The sequence below is a fragment of the Oncorhynchus mykiss genome, chromosome 8 (genome assembly GCF_013265735.2).
Source record: "Oncorhynchus mykiss isolate Arlee chromosome 8, USDA_OmykA_1.1, whole genome shotgun sequence".
Taxonomy (NCBI): Eukaryota; Metazoa; Chordata; class Actinopteri; order Salmoniformes; family Salmonidae; genus Oncorhynchus; species Oncorhynchus mykiss.
Window position 1 is genome coordinate 63,276,200 of NC_048572.1, and position 20,965 is coordinate 63,297,164.

The 20,965-nt window shown below is 40.5% G+C and overlaps 2 protein-coding genes and 1 pseudogene across 2 annotated transcripts; 2 read left to right on the top strand and 1 right to left on the bottom strand.

The window, feature by feature from the left end:
* Positions 1–327: 327 nt before the first annotated feature.
* On the top strand, positions 328–3,239 carry LOC118965630 (annotated as a pseudogene).
* A 1,567-nt stretch (positions 3,240–4,806) lies between these two features.
* On the top strand, positions 4,807–12,630 carry LOC110530313 (serine/threonine-protein kinase PLK3). Its single transcript, XM_021613247.2, has 15 exons — positions 4,807–5,135; positions 6,004–6,111; positions 6,214–6,330; positions 6,429–6,558; positions 6,765–6,852; positions 6,953–7,048; positions 7,327–7,525; positions 7,873–7,999; positions 8,101–8,210; positions 8,742–8,865; positions 9,154–9,237; positions 9,351–9,513; positions 9,660–9,789; positions 10,020–10,130; positions 10,267–12,630. Exons 1-15 carry the CDS (start codon positions 4,929–4,931, stop codon positions 10,459–10,461), a joined length of 1,989 nt encoding a protein of 662 aa, XP_021468922.1. The 5' UTR covers positions 4,807–4,928; the 3' UTR covers positions 10,462–12,630.
* Positions 12,631–16,243: 3,613 nt separating this feature from the next.
* On the bottom strand, positions 16,244–18,504 carry LOC110530314 (tctex1 domain-containing protein 1). Its single transcript, XM_021613248.2, has 2 exons — positions 18,374–18,504; positions 16,244–17,613 (listed from the first exon to the last, which is right to left on the bottom strand). The coding sequence occupies exon 2, from the start codon at positions 17,599–17,601 to the stop codon at positions 16,891–16,893; it is 711 nt and encodes a 236-aa protein (XP_021468923.1). The 5' UTR covers positions 17,602–17,613; positions 18,374–18,504; the 3' UTR covers positions 16,244–16,890.
* Between the last annotated feature and the right edge of the window lie 2,461 nt (positions 18,505–20,965).

The following is a 20,965-nucleotide window of genomic DNA, read 5'->3' on the forward strand; positions in this document are numbered from 1 at the left end:
ATAGCAGTCAAAAGATGTTAAATCGACATCCATTGATGGAAAATGATCTGGAGAGTTTAGTAAGGGTGATTTATATTTTGTCTTGCAACATATTCTTAAACCTGTAATAATTATTATTTTAATGGAAAACAGAATTTTGTTTCTTAGACTACATCATTCAAAATTACGTTGATATTAATTCTTAATGCGCTCGATAACGTTATGGAAAAAGGGTTTATTGGATAAATGTGGCAACTTCTCTCTTACTGCGCAAATTTTTTGGCCGGCCAGTTTTCAGGCCTTGTGGGCAGATATTCAGAATTCTACCAATGAAATGTGTTATCTGTGATGTTATCGATCATTAGCAAGCTAAAGTTAGCTGACTTGCAGGAAGTCACCAGTTTTCTGGAGAAGTCTGATAAAGAGCGTGCTTTGGATTTCCTTTAACTGGAACAGAATAAGATTTCAGTGAAGCAACATCATAAGGAGCAGCAGGCAAAAGGGGAGGCAGACCCAACTTCTGCCTCAAAAGCATACACAGTAAAAAAATATATATTATGCTACTGCTTTTGTAATATCTAAAAGGATACATTACTTTGCTAGCAGCTCAGCTAGCAAACACTAATATAAAAAATGTAGGATGCATGTCTTCTAGGCAGAGTTGCAAAGAAAAAGACATATCTCAGACTGGCCAATGAAAATAAATGATTAAGATGGGCAAAAGAACACAGACACTGGGTAGAGGAACTCTGCCTAGAAGGCAAGCATCCCGGAGTCGCCTCTTCACTGTTGACGTTGAGACTGGTGTTTTGCGGGTACTATTTAATGAAGCTGCCAGTTGAGGACTTGTGAGGCATCTTTTTCTCAAACTAGACACTCTAATGTACTTGTCCTCTTGCTCAGTTGTGCACCGGGACCTCCCACTCCCCTTTCTATTCTGCTTAAAGTCAGTTTGCGCTGTTCTGTGGAGGGAGTAGTACACAGCGTTGTACCAGGTCTTCAGTTGCTTGGCAATTTCTTGCATGTAATAGCCTTCATTTCTCAGAACAAGAATAGTCTGACGAGTTTCAGAAGAAAGGTCTTTGTTTCTGGCCATTTTCAGCCTGTAATCGAATCCACAAAGGCTGATTCTCAAATAGTCTAAAGAAGATTGCTTTTTTAATCAGAACAGTTTTCAGCTGTGCTAACATAATTGCAAAAGGGGTTTTCTAATGATCAATTAGCCTTTTAAAATGATAAACTTGGATTAGCTAACACAGGAGTGATGGTTGCTGATAATAGGCCTATGTAGATATTCCATTAAAAAAAATCTGCCGTTTCCAGCTACAGTAGTCATTTACAACATTAACAATGTCTACACTGTATTTCTGATCAATTTGATGTTGTTTTAATGGGCAAAAAATGTGATTTTCTTTCAAAAACAAGGACATTTCTAAGTGACCCCAAACTTTTCAATGGTAGTGTACGTTCTTCTTTAATGCAGGGTGGGACCAATCAAAAATCTAAATGTACATCACCCTCAATCGAGTACACAACATTGCACCAGAAAATGTGAAGGTCACTTTACAGAGAGATAGGGCTATGTTTTTGTTGTGTTACAATTATACTGTAAATGTTTCAATCCCCTTTCATCTCTTCTGCCTAAGTTTAAATTTGTATAATGTGTCTTCATTTTTTCTTATTACAGGTATTTAGTTTTACTTGTAAAATATTTGGATGGGAAGAACCATCAAATGACTATCAACCATTTTCTTTATACTATTGATGTTCAGAACAGCTCTAAAAAGGTGTGTTTTATTGTTTTAGATTTTCATCATGATTGTGGACCACAATACCTTTGCTGCATTGTCTTATGTAGGCAAAGTCTGTAAATGACACCTCTCGTGATATCCTTCTTTTTTTATAGGTTAAAACTGATATGGTCCTGGTAATGTGTCAGAAGAAGACGAACAGAATTGGATCAAAATGTTAACTGATTAGAATTGTAATGGATATTGAGCTTTAATAACCTCTCTTGGATATGTGGGACGCTAGCGTCCCACATGGCCAAAAGCCAGTGAAAATGCAGAGCGCCAAATTCAAATAAATTACTATAAAAATCAAACTTTCATGAAATCACACATGCAAGATAACAAATTAAAGCTACACATGTTGTGAATCCAGCCAACATGACAGATTTCAAAAAGGCTTTTCGGCGAAAGCAAACGATGCTATTATCTGAGGATAGCACCTCCGTAAACAAAGAGAGAAGCATATTTCAACCCTGCAGGCGCGACACAAAATGCAGAAATAAAAATATAATTCATGCCTTACCTTTGACGAGCTTCTTTTGTTGGCACTACAATATGTCTCATAAATATCACAAATGGTCCTTTTGTTCGATTAATTCCGTTGATATATTTGGCGCGTTTGATCCAGAAAAACACTGGTTCCAACTTGCGCAACGTGACTACAAAATATCTCAAAAGTTACCTGTAAACATTGCCAAAACATTTCAAACTACTTTTGTAATACAACTTTAGGTATTTTGTAACGTAAATAATCGATAAAATTGAAGACGGGATGATCTGTGTTCAATATAGGAGGAAAACAAACTGTAGCTAGCTTTCTGGTCACGCGCCTCTATCTAACAGTATAGAGGTTACCCTCGTTCTGAACAGGGCTACTTCTTCATTCCACAAAGGAAAAACCTGAACCAATTTCTAAAGACTGTTGATATCCAGTGGAAGCTACAGGAACTGCAAGAAGATCACTTAGAAATCTGGATTCCCAATGAAAACACATTGAAAAGAGAGTGACCTCAAGAACAAAATCTGAATGGTTTGTCCTCAGGGTTTCACCTGCTAAATAAGTTCTGTTATATTCACAGACATGAAACTTCAGAGTGTTGTCTATCCAAATCTACCAATAATATGCATATCTTATCTTCTGGGGATGAGTAGCAGACAGTTGAATTTGGGCATGCATTTCATCCGGACGTGAAAATACTGCCCCCTGTCACCAAGACGTTTTAACGTACCTTCAACCCTGTTCAAGATGTTTACTGACAGCACCTTTTAAAGTAATACATGGAATACTAAAAACCCACTGTAAAGCCAGACGAGAATGCTGATCCTAGCGATGAACTAATGAGCATGCTGAAAAAGATGTACTCTGAGGGGCACAATGAGATGAAGCACAGCATTAACAAGGCCTGGTCTGAGTCCCAAGACAAGAAATCCAAAAGAGATGGAGACATGGGCAACATGGACATGTTTTGAACCTGATCCACATCCACACACTTCCTAAGTTGTTTTATTTTCGTTCATTGATGACTTTGCATTCCATTGGCCTCTTAAAAGTCCTTGAACTGACTGAAAAGGAAAGTTTGCAGAGATGTTCCTTCCTGTTCAAATCATTCCAAAAAGAAAATAACTGTTAAAAGTCCAACTTTATTAGGTAGATCACAAAGTATATTTGTGAAAATGTAAAATTGTTGCAATCATGTACATATATATTTCAGAATGAAATGTAAAAGTTATCCACTCTAACGTGTTTCCCTAGTGTAGTAGTTATCACGTTCAACTTACACACGAATGGTCCCTAGTTGGGGTGGCGGTTAGCCTAGTGGTTAGAGCATTGGACTAGTAACCGAATGGTTGCCATGGAGCTGACAAGGTAAAAATCTGTTGTTCTACTTCTGAACAAGGCAGTTAACCCATCATGGTAAATAAGAATTTGTTCTTGCCTAGTGAAATAATGGTTACATTTAAAAATATATAATTTAAGAATTGTTTCTAGTAGCCTTCCATGGTCTGGTTCTGAAATGCAAGCTAAGTGATCAAGATGCAAACCCCAGAGACATTTACAGGCGATTGCTGTTGTTCAAATTACAGGGGGGTTTACTGAGGGGCCAATGATTAGCTGGATCTTTATTAAAAAGAGCAACATTTTACGAATAAAAATGTATTTTATCCCTAAAACAAGGGATCAGCTTTCTAGCTGCCAAACATTCTGTTTTGAACACAGCTGCTCAACATGTCAAATTGAGAAAGGATTATCCTAGGTGTTTCCAAATACTGTAGTCACCCAGCCAGAACAGGCACTGGTGAGATGATTCCCTAATCCCTATCCCTACTGAAAGAAAATGGCTTTATATGAAGGAAACCGCAGCTGCGCATGTCAGATGGATACAATTTTCACGTAGTAGTTCATGCTGAAACCATTCAATGTTTACTCCACCAGATGGCATCTCGAACCACTTCCTTTCACTGTCAGACGTGAAATGAGTTGGCAGCCTCATGTTCAGCCTCGTGATAATGGCACTGAAGTCAATATGATAAAATACTGTTGATTGATTGTTGTCTTCAGTTTTTTAAAGAAACATCTATTACAGTAATTTAATTTCCAAAATACAGGTTACATATTTCAATTTCTAAGACAAAATCCTACTAATAAGAGAATAAATGAATACATATTTATTTCATCTTGGTATATAGAATATCATGTTGATAGAACAATAAGTGTAATGTGCTTTGATAGAGTTATGTGTTTCTCTGATAATACAAATGTAAAAATATATTTAAAAAAATTAAAGAGTGGTTCAAAACCTCCATGCCTAAAACAAAATCCCCTCATTCAACAGCAGTTGAATCAATGCAGTCACGTGACTGGATGCATTGTTCATTCGTTCATTCAGTATTTCACGCACATATGAAAAGCACATTTAAGCACACGAATCATTTAAATCATCTTTGATTGAGAAGTATTTCGAGCAAATAGGATTGGTTCATTTCAGTAATGCACCACATATTCACCCGCCCTCCATGACGTCAGGGATAGTTTATATAGTTGAGGAATTTTCTGCGCGGTCATGTCAGATGGATACGAATTGGGTTTGAGGACACCCCTCCGCTGAAAGGATCAATCGTTGAATCAGAGGATTGTTGGAAAATATTTATTTTGGATGAATGGATACCCCATGTTTCGCCACCTCTCAGGGTAGTTCATGTCTCACGATGAATCCGAATCTATTCAAACCTTGTCCAGAACGTGAAGTTATTCCTCCTACTAAACCGAACAGGACTAAATCAGAACAAATCAAACCAGAACTCGCCCAGGTGGTGACAGATTCCAAGACAGGGAAGTCTTACAGCAAAGGAAAGCTTCTGGGAAAGGTATATCAATTTGCTCAATGGATTATGTATCTCACCGAATTCAATTGTTTGTACACATGGTAGTAGTCTAAAGAAATTGGAGATTGCCGCGTCAGTGTTACGTTGTCAGTTTTCATTCATTGACATGATTTGTTCACGGTTAGGTCGCATGTTCTACAAAGTTACACGTTAGTCACATGTGAATGTTGCGGGATAATTACCTCGTGCGGTGTTGGCTATGACTAACTTTATCCTAGTCTTTCTCTCTCACGACTAGTCTAGGGAGATGTGCCCCTCATGTGCATTAATCTAGTCTACTAGCCCAAATATCGATGTTTATGTATTATCTCTTGTGACTGAGGTGGTGGAAATTGGCACATTGGCTAATCGTAAAACCAGCCACTGTTCAAATACCACCCGTCATGAGTCTAGACTACATTATTTTGCCAGTGCAATAATGTATTCTAACGCCCTACTTGTCACTGGTCAGTCATTTGTTGATATAATGTATATATTCTAAGTGTATATATTCTAAATGTATCAACACAAGCGCGGTGTCACTGTCTAAACATCGTTGCCTCAGTCTTTGCTGCTGCATGTGAGAAACAAATCATTGTTAATGATTGTGGCGTTAACCTAAATCTAATTTCATTTAATTCTAAATTAAATGTGTTTAACACAGGTACTAATAAATATCGAATGTATTTGATGAAAGGAAAGCGTCACAATTATGTACGAGGTATATGGTTTGAACATACGTCATTGGATATACAATACAAACAAGCAGCCTAGTGTTGAATGGCAGCCAAACCAACATTGTGAAAACCCCATTAATGTTATTTTATGGCTAGAAAATAGTCTGATGCTGATTTGTCGTGTTTCTTCTAAGGGTGGCTTTGCACGATGCTATGAAATGACAGACCTTTCTAACAAGAAAATGTATGCTGTAAAGGTGATACCACAGAGCAGGGTGTCAAAACCTCATCAGAGAGATAAGGTAAGGAAACATTTGAATGTAGATCTACAGATCAACTGTTTTCAAAAGTGGTCTCTATTCCTATTTATATTCTGGTTAACAGTTTCATAATTTTTCTGTCAGATAACAAATGAAATCGAGCTTCACAAAACCCTTCATCACAAGCATGTGGTCAAGTTCTCCCATCATTTTGAAGACCAAGACAACATCTATATTTTCCTTGAACTCTGCAGTAGAAAGGTGAGCTGTGCTGCTGCTTTCTGTTATGGTACAGCGTGTGCAGGCATTCTGAAGGGTGCTTGCTGGGTACTGACAGAATTCTCATCTTGTCTTCGCAGTCCCTGGCACACATTTGGAAAGCAAGACACACACTGACAGACCCAGAAGTGCGGTACTACCTCCGGCAGATCATTTCTGGGCTGAAGTACCTTCACAATAGGGGCATCCTTCACAGGGATCTCAAATTAGGTATATAGAGTGATTTGTCAAATATCATATCTATTATTTTACCACCATCTATCTCATTCAGTTCAGCCATTTAGAAAATGTCAATGGTTTATTTAGAATTTCCTATTTGGTTGTAGTTTCATGTCAAGCCATTTCAGGTGTGTGCCTATTCCTCATGGGAGGCCTAGGGGGGGAAAAAAGGAATTTGACAAATGTTGCTCTTGCAGGGAATTTCTTTGTGAATGAGAACATGGAGTTGCGGTTAGGGGACTTCGGCCTGGCAGCAAAGTTGGAACCAGTTGAGCAGAGGAAGAAGTAAGTCAACTGATGGAATATGTCCTTTGGCTGGGAAGGAAAAAATAATATTCCGGCAATCTGAAGTGAACACCTCTAACGCAAACCTGTTTCTCCTCAGAACTATATGTGGAACACCTAACTACCTTGCACCTGAGGTGTTGAACAGGCAGGGCCATGGAACAGAGTCTGACATCTGGTCACTAGGTTGTGTAATGTAAGTATACTTAAAATGGTGGTTTTGTGGTGTCTGAGCTACGTTGTATTTGACTTGGCGCATACTTGCTGTTGACTGATCTACAGCTCATACTTGGCGCTTGAATGTTTAAAGCATGTGCAGAATTTCACATATGCAAAAAGTTGTTTTATAGTTATGAGGTAGGCCATTGCTAAGCTAGTTTAGGCTTGTATAACCTTACTCAAATTAAGCATATGTCAACAGTTGAACTCAATTGGCATTTGGGAGACTTACGGATTAGTCTTGTCTTTAACCAGGTACACGCTGATGTGCGGGAACCCTCCCTTTGAAACCCTTGATCTGAAGGAGACGTACAAGTGTATAAAGGAAGTGAAATACAACCTGCCCTCAACCCTGTCCCCTGCTGCTCAGAAACTCATCTCTGGCATTCTGCAGAAGAACCCCAGTGACCGCCTCACACTGGACCAAATCCTCAACCACCAATTCTTCACAAAAGTATGTCACCCATGCCCTGGAATTAGGCTAGAATTTATAGCACCAATTCCTATAGCTTTTTTACTTATTGGATTACATTTTTAGTCTAATCAGCCATGATTTGTGTTTTGAGTGACTTTCTAATTGGTTTATGCTTCTTGATCTTGGGGATGACATTTGGGTACAATTAGGGGCCTCAGCCTTGGCTATAAAGTGTACTTTCTAAAGAGCAACACTGAATAATAGCACATGGCCACTGACTGAAGAGATCTCGACAGGATGTCAGTATTCATTGTGCTAAGTGTTTGATTTTTGAAGTGCCGACCTTGCATTTTCCCTGTCCTAAACCTCTTCTCTCCCTCTTATAGGCTTTCACCCCAGACAAGCTGCCTCCCAGCAGCTGTGTGACAGTGCCAGAGCTCAACCTGCCCAGCCCTGCCAAGAAGTTTTTCACCAAGATGGCCAAGAGTCTTTTTGGAAAGAGAAAATCCAAAGGTAAGCATTGTGGCAAGTCATGACTGACCTTCAAAAGGCTGCAGCCTAACGCCAGGATTAACCTTAGAATCAGAGTTTAATTGAACATGTTTGTTTTATAGTGGATAACAGCCATTGTGAAGAGCGGGAGAGCATCTCCAAGCTTGTGTCTGGCATCGTCAAATGCTCCATTAGTCGCCAGATAAGCTATAAAACAGTTGGAGCCAATGAGGTATGTACTTTGCACATGACAACACATGGTACCGCAAAAGTTTTTCTGTAGTATAGGCTAGATAGTTTATAGCATAGGCTAGACATGTTTAATTACTTTAAGTATGCAGCCATTTTGCACTTCCTCTTGTTAGCTGAGATGCATTAGCTGAGGACCGAGCTCAGCAAGGGACTGTTATGGGGTTGCTATAGTAGTAAATCTCTCAGAATAGTTTTCTACTGTACTTAGCAGAATCCCATTTTAGCCAGAAGACATATGGAGAGACTGGGTGATGGCTTGATTGACCATATTTAAACATGTAAAAAATAAACAGGCCTGTGGAATAGAATGAATGTGCAGCAGTATATGCACACTGCTAATCCTTGTTCTCACAGCCCCCTGACATCTGTTTCCCTAGCGGTGCTCTGATTCAGTACAACTGCATTTGATTCATGCGCCATTCTTTGCTTTTTCGGTCGATTTAAAACTCTTGTAAGGAAGGAAAACCAGTCTTTGTTTCCTGATGCTCATGAAAGCTGTTTCCTGTTTCAGCCTCCCACTCCCACAGTAGGCCAGCAAGTCAGCTCTGGTCCGCTGGATACTCCAGCCGAGGAAGAGTCCAGGAAGTCCGCAGCATCAGGCTCCTTTAAAGGCACGGTGGCCAGCAGCACAGAACGTAAGTCGCTACTCCGGCTGTTTGATTTAACACCAATCATCAGTTTTACTGAACATGATCAATGCTTTAAATATAGATTATTTTAAGGTCAAGGCCTTTTCCATACCTATACTGTTCAATTACTGTGAAACAGCCTTTCACTTGTCTTTTTGGTGTATCCAAATTGATCGCTTTTGAAGTGGCTTGAATGCACTGATCGTTTTGTATCTGAGCTCATGGACCTGATAAGTGGTTGAGTCAGACTGTTGGTGGTGGTAAATTAAACCTCACCCTCTCATTTCTCTCCAGTGTGTGAAGATGGCGTTACCCCTGCTGCTATCGCAGAGTCAGCCATGAAGGTCCTCAACAGCTGTTTGTCTGCTATGCCTGCAGGTGAGCTTTCAGCCCCTCTGCAAGCTAGTATTCAGTATGTTTAAATGGAATTTAAATGGTTATACTGAAATTCTCTTAACTAGCCTTTTCTTAATAAGTATTTTCCTCTCCAGCTACAAGAAATCCACCTTGTCTCTCCAGACCCAAATCATTTATCTGGGTCACAAAATGGGTTGATTATTCCAATAAATATGGCTTTGGCTACCAACTCTCAAATCAAGACATTGGTGTGCTCTTCAACGAGGGGACACACTTGAGTCTGTGTGATCAGCGCAAGTAAGAGCCCTTCATCTAATTGAGTAATATTCAAGCAGTTATTATCCTTATTTTAATCCTTTGAACAAACCCTACTTGTGCTCATTTTGTAGCCTTTTGCTTGTTTCAAACCCTTGTCTAATGTAACTCCATTGTCTTCTCCATAGGACTGTGCACTACTGCATGACCAACAACAAACACTTCACCTTCCAGGCCAGTGCTTTACCAGAGCAGCTCTGCAGCCAGAAGCAGATTGTGGAGCTTATGGCCAACTACATGGAACAGAACCTCATGGAGGTAAGGCATTGGAGAAGGAAGTTATAGGTTGCCTCCCAAATGGTACCCTGTTTCATTAGTACTCTACTTTTGACCAAAGACCTATGAGCCCTGGTCAAGAGTAGTGCATTTCATGGTGAGTTGGTTGCCATTTGAAACTCAGACAGTCATTTTCTCATCAGAGTATCAGTAATCAACTTGCAGTTTGCTGATCTAAGTGGGATTTAAATGTAATTCTTTCCCTTTTCCAGGGTGGAGACGTCCACTGTGAAGAACAGCCTCCCTCCCAACCACCGCTCCTTCTGCAGTGGGTGAAGACCGACCATGCTCTGGTGATGCTCTTCAACAACGGTACCCTGCAGGTAAGACTGACTGAAACGCTTCTGTGCTTTGCGTTGCACAATTGAACTGCAGCACTCTGTTATACACCACTCACTGTAATTATATTGTACAAAATTCCCTTTGTCTTATTGTGCGTTTACCATCCTTTTCTCACAGGTGAATTTCTACACTGACCACACCAAGATCATCCTGTGCAAGTCTTCTGGCTCCTACCTACTGACCTACATCAGCCGAGAGCGTGTGTCCTACACCTACCTCCTGAGCATGCTGTCAGAGATGGGCTGTTCTGCCGAGTTGCGGCACCGCATGCGTTACGTGGTCCAGCTGCTCGAACACCGCGCGGATTCATAATGGACTCCTGCCTCACAGCTCCAGAGTAAAGTGAAGTTTCCCGTAAATGCTGATCTAGGGTCAGTTTTGAATTCCCCCATGGTGAAGGTTAGAATGTGGGAGGGGAAGCTGATCCTGGATCTGTACCAAGGGAAAACTTCACCCCAGTGCCATAACGCCTGGCTCTATCCACAAGCATCAGCCAATCAACCCGCTGCTTTCTGCTTCCACTGGGAGCAAATAACCAGGAGGCTCTGTTAATTCAGGGAGTCTCCTATCTTCGGCTAGTGTCTGGCCTCTTTGGACTATGGTGCACATCTATCTTTTTCAGTTATTCTTTTTGGATGAAGCCTGACAACAGTAACACACTACTGGCTTGACTCACTTCATGTGCACAAACAACCTGACCCTGTTCTCTGAGTAGATGCTCAGACCTGATTCTGAAAATGTCAGGCTGGGATCACAAGCTGCCTAGTGACCAGCCCCATTGTGGTTGAAAAGCTGTGTGAAAAGGGGCTCTTCTGCTTTTCATGCTTTGACTTCACTTGCCTTTTATGATAATTGAACTTCACTAATTGGTACACAATGGCATAAGGAGGGCAATGAGTGTGACACTATTTGCACAATCTCTTATTTCTTTGGATTGGCAGTAATTTTACCACAAATTGCTGAATTTTTGTTCAGTTTTTAGCTATAGATACCAAAATATAATTATTTTAACCTTAACTGGTTAATGTGCAACTCATGCCAGCATTGCCCAAAAATATTTTTGGCATGTTCTGGTAATTCTCACCAACGTTATTGGGCAGAAGTATATTTGACCATGTTTTTACATTTGTATGAAAAGTTTCACAAATTAGTTGCTTATTTTTAGACCTGTTGTAAGACCCTATGATCTGTGAACTGTACATGATACAGACAGTGTCTTCGTTTCATTATTCTCCTTAGTGTGCTCTAAATTATGGAATATCTCGATTCTGGGGAAAAACATATCACTTCATGTTTGAGACATTTAGCATTATCTCAAAGTACCTGTTTTGATTTAGCTTATTCTTAGACATAGTTTGGAACCAAATACTCTTCAAACAAATCACACTTCCAGTGGGCTCTTGTACTTTTAAGGAAATTACATAGGTCATTATACCAACCACAGCCCTCCTTTTAGGATTGCACATTCAACAAATCACCATTCACTGTTTTGGTGGTGCTCATAAAATTGATATCTTCAGAATTACTAGACCACACTGGAAATGTGCTATACTTGTATGTGGTGTGTTTTGTTCCAAACATGGTATTAAAATTAACAAAATCAAAAACGGTGCTTTGAGAGATTCATACTAATATTTTTTATGTGAAAATGTGTTTCAAAATCTTGACATGTTAGCGCACAATAAGGAGTGTAACGACACCAAGATGTCTATCATGTCCGGATCATAAGGTCTTGCAGGAGGTATGTGTATAGGTCTACAAATGGCCACTCATCAGGATTTTCTGAAGTTGCAAATGTGAAACAGCCTTTTGCCCAATGAGGTCTCTGAGAAGTGCCAGAACAATGAGATCAAAAATATATTTTGTCTTATGTTGCCGTGGAATCGCCCTAATATAGTTTTTCTGTGTTCAGGAGTGAATGTGTGCACTCCAGTTGAAATTGGCTTTGCTAAATTGCATTGCTGTTTGGCAAAAGGGATAAAGTGCCTTTTTGAGAATTCTGTATTGTGCAATAACAGCCGTTTCGAATGTCAGGTTGTGGTGTCATGGGAAATGGACTATGGAGGCAAATACTTTTTTTTTTACATGGAATTGGTTAAATTAAAATGAAGCACTAGTCTCACTACCTGGTATAAGCGTTTGGTAAAATGGTATGATAAACCTGTATCAATATGTAAAATTGCGTTTCGTCATACTGTACTCATCCCTCTTTGGTTTACCTTGCCGGCCATGTCTGCCAAGAGTTGTATCCTTAAACTGTGACCCCTGAGTGCAAGTATTATACAACTTCCGGGTATTGTCTTTTCAAAAATACAACATTGTGAAAGCATCTGCTTTTTCAGAAGAACCTTTATTTTTTTGACAAATGTCTATTTATTTTATTTATTAATGTGTAATTCTATGGTCTTGACATGTGATATGATCATTATGTACTGTATTTGGGCGAATGGAGGAAAATAAAGTTTATGGTAATCACATTGATCATTTTGAAGTCTTTGACAATTGCCTGATCCATCAAAATACAAGTGTAAGCTTTTTGTGTCCCATGAGCTTAAAATTTGTACAATAAGCACATTTGGCAATGGTGTTGGTGAAATACAAATGAATTCTCAAACTAGTCTTTGCCATACACCAGAGTTGACATATTCTGACCCTAGGAACTAAGACTTTATCAGTGTTCATCCAGGTGGACTAGCTACTTATAAGCAGCAATTTGGATCTACGCTGAACAAAAATATAAATGTAACAATTTCAAAGATTTTACTGAGTTATGAGAATCGGTCTTGTGAATTTTGTTAGGCCCTAATCTACGGCTTGCACAAGACTGGAAATGCATATGTATCTGGTCAAAGTTGAAGTCGGCAGTTAGCATACACCTGGGTCGGAGTCATTAACTGGTTTTTCAACCCCTCCACAATTTTCTTGAACTGTAGTTTTGGCAAGTCGGTTAGGACTTTTACTTTGCTTGACGCAATACATTTTTCAATTGTTTAGACATTATTTCATTATCACAATTCCAGTGGGTCATACATTTACATACACTAAGTTGACTGCCTTTAAAAAACTTGGAAAATTCCAGAAAATTATGTCGTGGCTTAAGCTTCTGAAAGGCTAATTCACATTCAAGTCAATCGAGTCATGTATCTTGGGAGAAATGTTCAAATGCCTGAAGGTACCACGTTCATCTGTACAAACAATAGTACACAAGTATAAACACCATAGGACCACGTAGCCATCATACCGCTCAGGAAGGAGACGCATTCTGTCTCGTAGAGAATGTATTTTGATCAAATCAAAAACTGAAAAATTGGGCATGCAAAATTATTCAGCCCCCTTAAGTTAATACTTTGTAGCGCCACCTTTTGCTGCGATTACAGCTCTAAGTCGCTTGGGGTATGTCTCTATCAGTTTTGCACATCGAGAGACTGAATTTTTTTCCCATTCCTCCTTGCAAAACAGCTCGAGCTCAGTGAGGTTGGATGGAGAGCATTTGTGAACAGCAGTTTTCAGTTCTTTCCACAGATTCTCGATTGGATTCAGGTCTGGACTTTGACTTGGCCATTCTAACACCTGGATATGTTTATTTTTGAACCATTCCATTGTAGATTTTGCTTTATGTTTTGGATCATTGTCTTGTTGGAAGACTAATCTCCGTCCCAGTCTCAGGTCTTTTGCAGACTCCATCAGGTTTTCTTCCAGAATGGTCCTGTATTTGGCTCCATCCATCTTCCCATCAATTTTAACCATCTTCCCTGTCCCTGCTGAAGAAAAGCAGGCCCAAACCATGATGCTGCCACCACCATGTTTGACAGTGGGGATGGTGTGTTCAGGGTGATGAGCTGTGTTGCTTTTACGCCAAACATAACGTTTTGCATTGTTGCCAAAAAGTTCAATTTTGGTTTCATCTGACCAGAGCACCTTCTTCCACATGTTTGGTGTGTCTCCCAGGTGGCTTGTGGCAAACTTTAAACAACACTTTTTATGGATATCTTTAAGAAATGGCTTTCTTCTTGCCATTCTTCCATAAAGGCCAGATTTGTGCAATATATGACTGATTGTTGTCCTATGGACAGAGTCTCCACCTCAGCTGTAGATCTCTGCAGTTCATCCAGAGTGATCATGGGCCTCTTGGCTGCATCTCTGATCAGTCTTCTCCTTGTATGAGCTGAAAGTTTAGAGGGACGGCCAGGTCTTGGTAGATTTGCAGTGGTCTGATACTCCTTCCATTTCAATATTATCGCTTGCACAGTGCTCCTTGGGATGTTTAAAGCTTGGGAAATCTTTTTGTATCCAAATCCGGCTTTAAACTTCTTCACAACAGTATCTCGGACCTGCCTGGTGTGTTCCTTGTTCTTCATGATGCTCTCTGCGCTTTTAACGGACCTCTGAGACTATCACAGTGCAGGTGCATTTATACGGAGACTTGATTACACACAGGTGGATTGTATTTATCATCATTAGTCATTTAGGTCAACATTGGATCATTCAGAGATCCTCACTGAACTTCTGGAGAGAGTTTGCTGCACTGAAAGTAAAGGGGCTGAATAATTTTGCACGCCCAATTTTTCATTTTTTGATTTGTTAAAAAAGTTTGAAATATCCAATAAATGTCGTTCCACTTCATGATTGTGTCCCACTTGTTGTTGATTCTTCACAAAAAAATACAGTTTTATATCTTTATGTTTGAAGCCTGAAATGTGGCAAAAGGTCGCAAAGTTCAAGGGGGCCGAATACTTTCGCAAGGCACTGTATATATCCACAGTAAAAACAAGTCCAATATCGACATTACCTGAAAGGTCGCTCAGCAAGGAAGAAGCCGCTGCTCCAAAACTGACATAAAAAAGCCAGACTATGGTTTGCAATTGCACATCGGGACAAAGATCGTACCTTTTGGAGAAATGTCCTCTGATATGATGAAACAAAAATAGAACTGTTTGGCCATATTGACCATTGTTATATTTTAAGGAAAAATTAGGCTTGCAAGCCGGAGAACACCATCCCAACTGTGAAGCACGGGGGTGGCAGCAAGATGTTGTGGGGGTGCTTTACTGTAGGAGGGACTGGTGCACTTCACAAAATAGTAGGCATCATGAGGGAAAATTATGTGAATATATTGAAGCAACATAACCCTCAAGACATCAGTCAGGAAGTTAAAGCTTGGTCGCAAATGGCAAAATGGCAAAAAGGACAACAAAGTCAAGGTATTAGAGTGGCCATCACAAAGTCCTGACCTCAATCTTATTGAAAATTTGTGGGCATAACTGAAAAAGTGTGTGCGAGCAAGGAGGCCTACAAACCTGACTCAGTTGCACCAACTCTGTCAGGAGGAATGAGTGAAAATTCACCCAAGGCTACCCGAAACGTTTGACCGCAAGTTAAACAATCTAAAGGCAATGCTACCAAATACTAATTGAGGGTATGTAAACTTCTGACCCACTAGGAATGTGATGAAAGAAATAAAAGCTGAAATTAATCATTCTCTTTATTATTATTCTGACATTTCACATTTTTTAAATAAAGTAGTGATCCTAACTGATCTAAGACAGGGAATTCTTACTTTTAAATGTCAGGAATTGTGAAAAACTGAGTTCAAATGTATTTGGCTAAGGTGTATGTAAACTTCTGACTTCAATTGTACCTTTAAAATTAAAAACATAAAAGTAGGGGTGCAAATCAGAGAACCAGTCAGTTTCTGGTGTGACCATTTGTCTCATGCAGCGTGACACATCTACTTCGCATAGAGTGGATCAGGCTGTTTGTGGCCTGTGGAATGGTGTCCTGTTCCTTTTCAATGGCTGTGCAAAGTTGCTGGATATTGGCGGGACCTGGAACACGTACACATCAATCCAGAGCATCCCAAACATGCTCAATTGTTGACATGTTTGGTGATTATGGAGGCTGTGGAAGAATAGACATCTTCAGCTTCCAGGAATTGTGAATATATCCTTGCGACATGGAACAGTGCATTATCATGCTGAATCATGAAGTGATGGCAGATGAATGGCACGACAATAGGCCTCGATCTTGTCATGGTATCTCTGTGCATTCAAATTGACATTGATAAAATGCAATTTTGTTCGTTGTCCGTAGCTTATGCCTGCCCATAACATAACCCCACCGCCACCATGGTACACTCTGTTCACAATGTTGACATCGGCAAACTGCTCGCTCACACATACACACTGCCTTTTGCCCGGTACAGTTGAAACCAGGATTCATCGGTGAAGAGCACCCTTCCCCAGTGTGCTAGTGGCCATCGAAGGTCAGCATTTGCCCACTGTAGTCGGTTACTACACCGAACACGTAGGTGAGCTTTCCTGAGACAATTTCTGACAGTTTCTTTAAAATGTTTCTGGAGGCTTGTGAAATAAACATTAAATTCTCTGGCAACAGTTCTGGTGGACATTCTTGTAGTCAGCTTGCCAATTGCGCTCTCCCTCAACTTGAGACGTGAGAAAATTTTAGTGGCTTTTTTTTGTCCCCAGCACAAGGTTCACCTGAGTAAGAATCATGCTTTTTATCTGATTCTTGATATGCCACACCTATCAGGTGGATGTATTAACTTGGCAAATGCTCACAAGGATGTCAACAAATTTGTGCACAAAATTTGAGAGAAATAAACTTTTTGTGCCTATGGACCATTTCTGGGAGCTTTTGTTTCAGCTCATGAATCATGGGACCATCACTTTACATGTTGCATTTATATTTTTGTTCAGTATAGTTGTTGCCAGTGCGTATGACTCACTCACAATAAACTCCATGGACTATGACCAACGTGAAAAGAGAATGGTTTTGGAACATGGCAACTGCAAAGTCATCATGTTGCGAGTCCCAAAGACAGCGACTGGCCACTCGTAGACCCTGGTTCCTGTTCTGCCCCACCACCACCTGACACACCAGCTTGTACCGCGGAGGAATCATCTCTTTCACTTTGCTCTTCACCATGTCTGACAGAATCTGGCTAAGATGGCTGCCTGAGGCTGCGTTATAGCTGGCCCCATCCAGATAACTATCCAGCATGGCTTGCACAAGCTTCTGGACCTTACTGGCTTTAAAAAGACATCCCTTCTCTGGTTCAGTCTTATAGGTGTTCTCTAGCTGGACAGGCTGATGGAGGGGCAAACCAGAGAAACTGGCCCGACTGCCCTGAAGCCAACCGCCAAAAGAAAAACGCTTGGTTAGGGCGACCAAGTCCCGGCGTATGAAAGGGGAGTTTGGGTTGCTGATATTGGGCCTCCTGGATGAGGACTCGATAGGGAGGAAGCCCCTTGGGAGTAATAGAGGGTACCGAGGATGCTGCTGCTGCTGTTGGTCTCTAGACAGGGAGCTGCGGAGGGTGGAAATGGAGCCTTGGCGGCTCTGGTGAAGCTTCCGGGAGCCCCATGGTTCCATGGCCTGCTGGTTACACTGAGCCAGAATCTCCTGGGAGAGAGGGGGCTGCTGGGTCGTCATTTCGAGCCAAACCTGAAAGTCGAGGGCACTGTACTGTTCAAGGATGCAGTTGCTTGCCGGTGCATTCATTTAATCACATTAATTTGCATCACTGTTATTTGCCAGAGGAATCAATCTGTCCTGAACTATGGATTTTCAGAGTGCTGCCCTAAGTCTTGTCTATCATATTAGTAAACATCTCCCTTTCTGCATGTGGAGAATAAAAATCGCCTTTACATTAAATGTAAATAAGACACAAAGAACACCATTTCACCAGTTCTTTCTGAATGAACATAATCCAGAGCATTTTGGTTCACATCACTGTATGTCCTAAATTTAACCACTTTGCTAATTCCATCCACCCCTAATACCCCCATGAGAGTTCCTATCAGCATGATGGCTAAAATACCTTCATTTACAATTTACACTTGTGCTTATCAGTAGCTTTAAATAACATCTTTAAAACTATGTATGTGAGATTAAGGTCAACTATTCAAAGGACAAGTGCTGAAGCATACAATAGTAGGTTAGAAAATGTGCTCTTTAAACAAACCAAAGGGAAATCATTTTGACATATACTATGATGCCATGGGGAAGTTTTGTTTCCTTAAAAAACGAGTTATGTTGCATGTCACACTATATACATTCCAATTATGTTGCCTACAACCTTCCCCTTTTTCAAATGAGTCAATCCTGCTGCCAGTTGCAAACATTAGCTTTACCACACCCCGAATAATAACAAAATACTGTGACCACAACCAATAACAACAGTAAAATATAAGTATAACCTTACCTTTTAAAATCGCCGGAGAGACTACTGTATGATGATCAACTCTCCCGCAAAAGCTTTGTGACTCAGACACTCGCTCCTCTGCATGCTAAGGAAAGTTATCAGGCGAACACTGGCCAACCCACCAACAGGAGTTTTACTAGTTTGGGTTCTCAGCAAGCCACTGTGGGTAAATTATTGGCTAGAAGGCCAGTGCAGGTCAGCAACTACAACAGGCTGAGAGCTAAGCAATCATTCCCTGGGAGAGATGTGCAGTCTCTGGCTTACTGCCACGTCCTCTGCTGTTGTCATGGCAAATTGTTTTCTTCAACCTGAACAGTGACCTTCTGAATCAATGGGCTTGTCTGTGTTTGCTGTCTTTGGAATCATTCGATTAAGCAATCGAAATACGAATGGATGAATATGACAGTGTCAACAAATTCAATAGTGAAAAGGATCAGTCATTTCATGTGGGTATTTCATTGCTATATTACCAATGGCATTGGTGTTGGAGACACCATTAGCATTGGACAATTTGATTCTGAGTTCCATGCATGATTGACAGGTGTCCTTCCCTATAATACCATGGCTTTGGACTCATAAAACACAACACAAAATGTACATGTAAGAATGTAGATGTAAGCATGTATGCATATAAGATCATTTGGGTTGGCCACAAGGGCGATGCAGTACACACAGATTAACAGAGACAAATTGAAGATAGTTTGTATGATGTGGACTGGGAATCCAGCTAACTCTGGAGTATCTTTCTCTTGATCCTAAAAGACGTCCAAGCATCTGAACTGGGGCACTAGCAGGTGGTCATCAAAAGGCATCTGGCACCCATGAAGAGAGTGAAAGCTAAATGTGCCATTCCAAATGCTTAATTGCAACATGGCTTTAGCTTTTCATTTCAGGGCATTCAGAATTATGCGACAGTGCAAATGAGAAAATGTTTTCCTGTAACCAAAAATATCCCCAAAGCATGAGAGTAATTGTGCCATCCATCTGTTTGTGCCTAGGGTGTTTAACATTCTGACGTCAGAGGAAGAGTAGAAGGGCAGAGGCACTAATGAGCAGAGCACCGTCTAATTCATTTTCCTAATTAACAATGCTATCTTCTCACAGTCGCAGGTACTATACTGTGCTGTACCACCTCCTTCCTATTTTCATGACTACAGAATAGTTCTGAGGACCCCTGAAGGTATGACGGGATGATTCAGGGATATGCTATGTCTTACAGTATCATCATCATGGAAATTGAGGGTGTCTGCTCTCGCTCTCTCTCTCTCTCTCTCTCTCTCTCTCTCATTTAAAAATATCAGGTTATCATCCTAACAGTGAGGTGGTTATGGAGCTATACCTGTAACATTGGCAAGCCTGGGCATGTCTGTCGGTGGAAGCTAATAGAGATCAATAACTCTGGAGTTGAACAAACAGATGGGAGAGGTTGATGACTTCTCCTTTGAAGGGAAAATATGTTAATAGTTACGGGAACTTTTCTGTTAGACGTTGAAGACTTTCTAAGGTGGGGTTTTGTTTGCTTTTGCCTTGATTGAAAAGAGGGACATTTAAAAAAAAAAAAAGGTTGTTACAGTTTAAGAGCAATCTATTTGATGGAGTGGGATGTAAGTAGCCTGTAATCCAAACTGATATGTGTAGTACTAGTCTGGTTTAACCAGGCTAGAAGAAAAGAGGTATTGGCTCCGACCACTTCAGTCATATAGATATGTTTCAATGGCCCATTTGACAAAGGACCGTAAACAAGCAGCCTGTAATGACATAGAATCACCAGCCAGCCCTGTGTCACTAACAATAGACCCTTAGATTGTTCAGAAATTAGGTTGAAACCTTCATCTAATCCTGATGGATCAGTATATTAGTGTTCTTTCCACCTTTTCATTCATACATTGGTCATTTGGGAATCCAAATCAATAACTTTTGTCTATTACTCAACATAGCTGCACATTGCTGTTGCCAGAGACTTAGATAACTTGAATTGATATGAATTCTGCATTTTAATAACAATGTCCTTTTCACAGAATTGTACATTTAAATACTGTGGAAGATGAACATGAGGTACACTGACATACCTTGTTGCATCTTGACAAAAATAAACGTATCTGTCACGTTCTGACCTTTATTTCTGTTTTGTATTTATTTAGTATGGTCAGGGCGTGAGTTGGGTGGGCAGTCTATGTTTGTTTTTCTATGTTTTGGGGCAGTTCTATGTTTTCGGCCTAGTATGGTTCTCAATCAGAGGCAGGTGTCATTAGTTGTCTCTGATTGAGAATCATACTTAGGTAGCCTGGGTTGCACTGTTTGTTTGTGGGTGATTGTCTATGTTAGTGGCTTGTGTCAGCACAGGTCTCATTTTGTAGCTTCACGGTCGAATTTGGTTTATTGTTTTTGTTACTCGTTTGTATAGTGTTCAGTCTTTCTTTATTAAAGATTTTACCATGGACACTTACCACGCCGCATATTGGTCCTCTGATCCTTCTCGCCTCTCCTCTTCAGACGAAGAGGAGGACGACCGTGACAGAATCACCCACCGACCAAGGACCAAGCGGCGTGGTAGAAAACAGCGACGGCAGCAGCAGCAGCGGCAGCAACAAC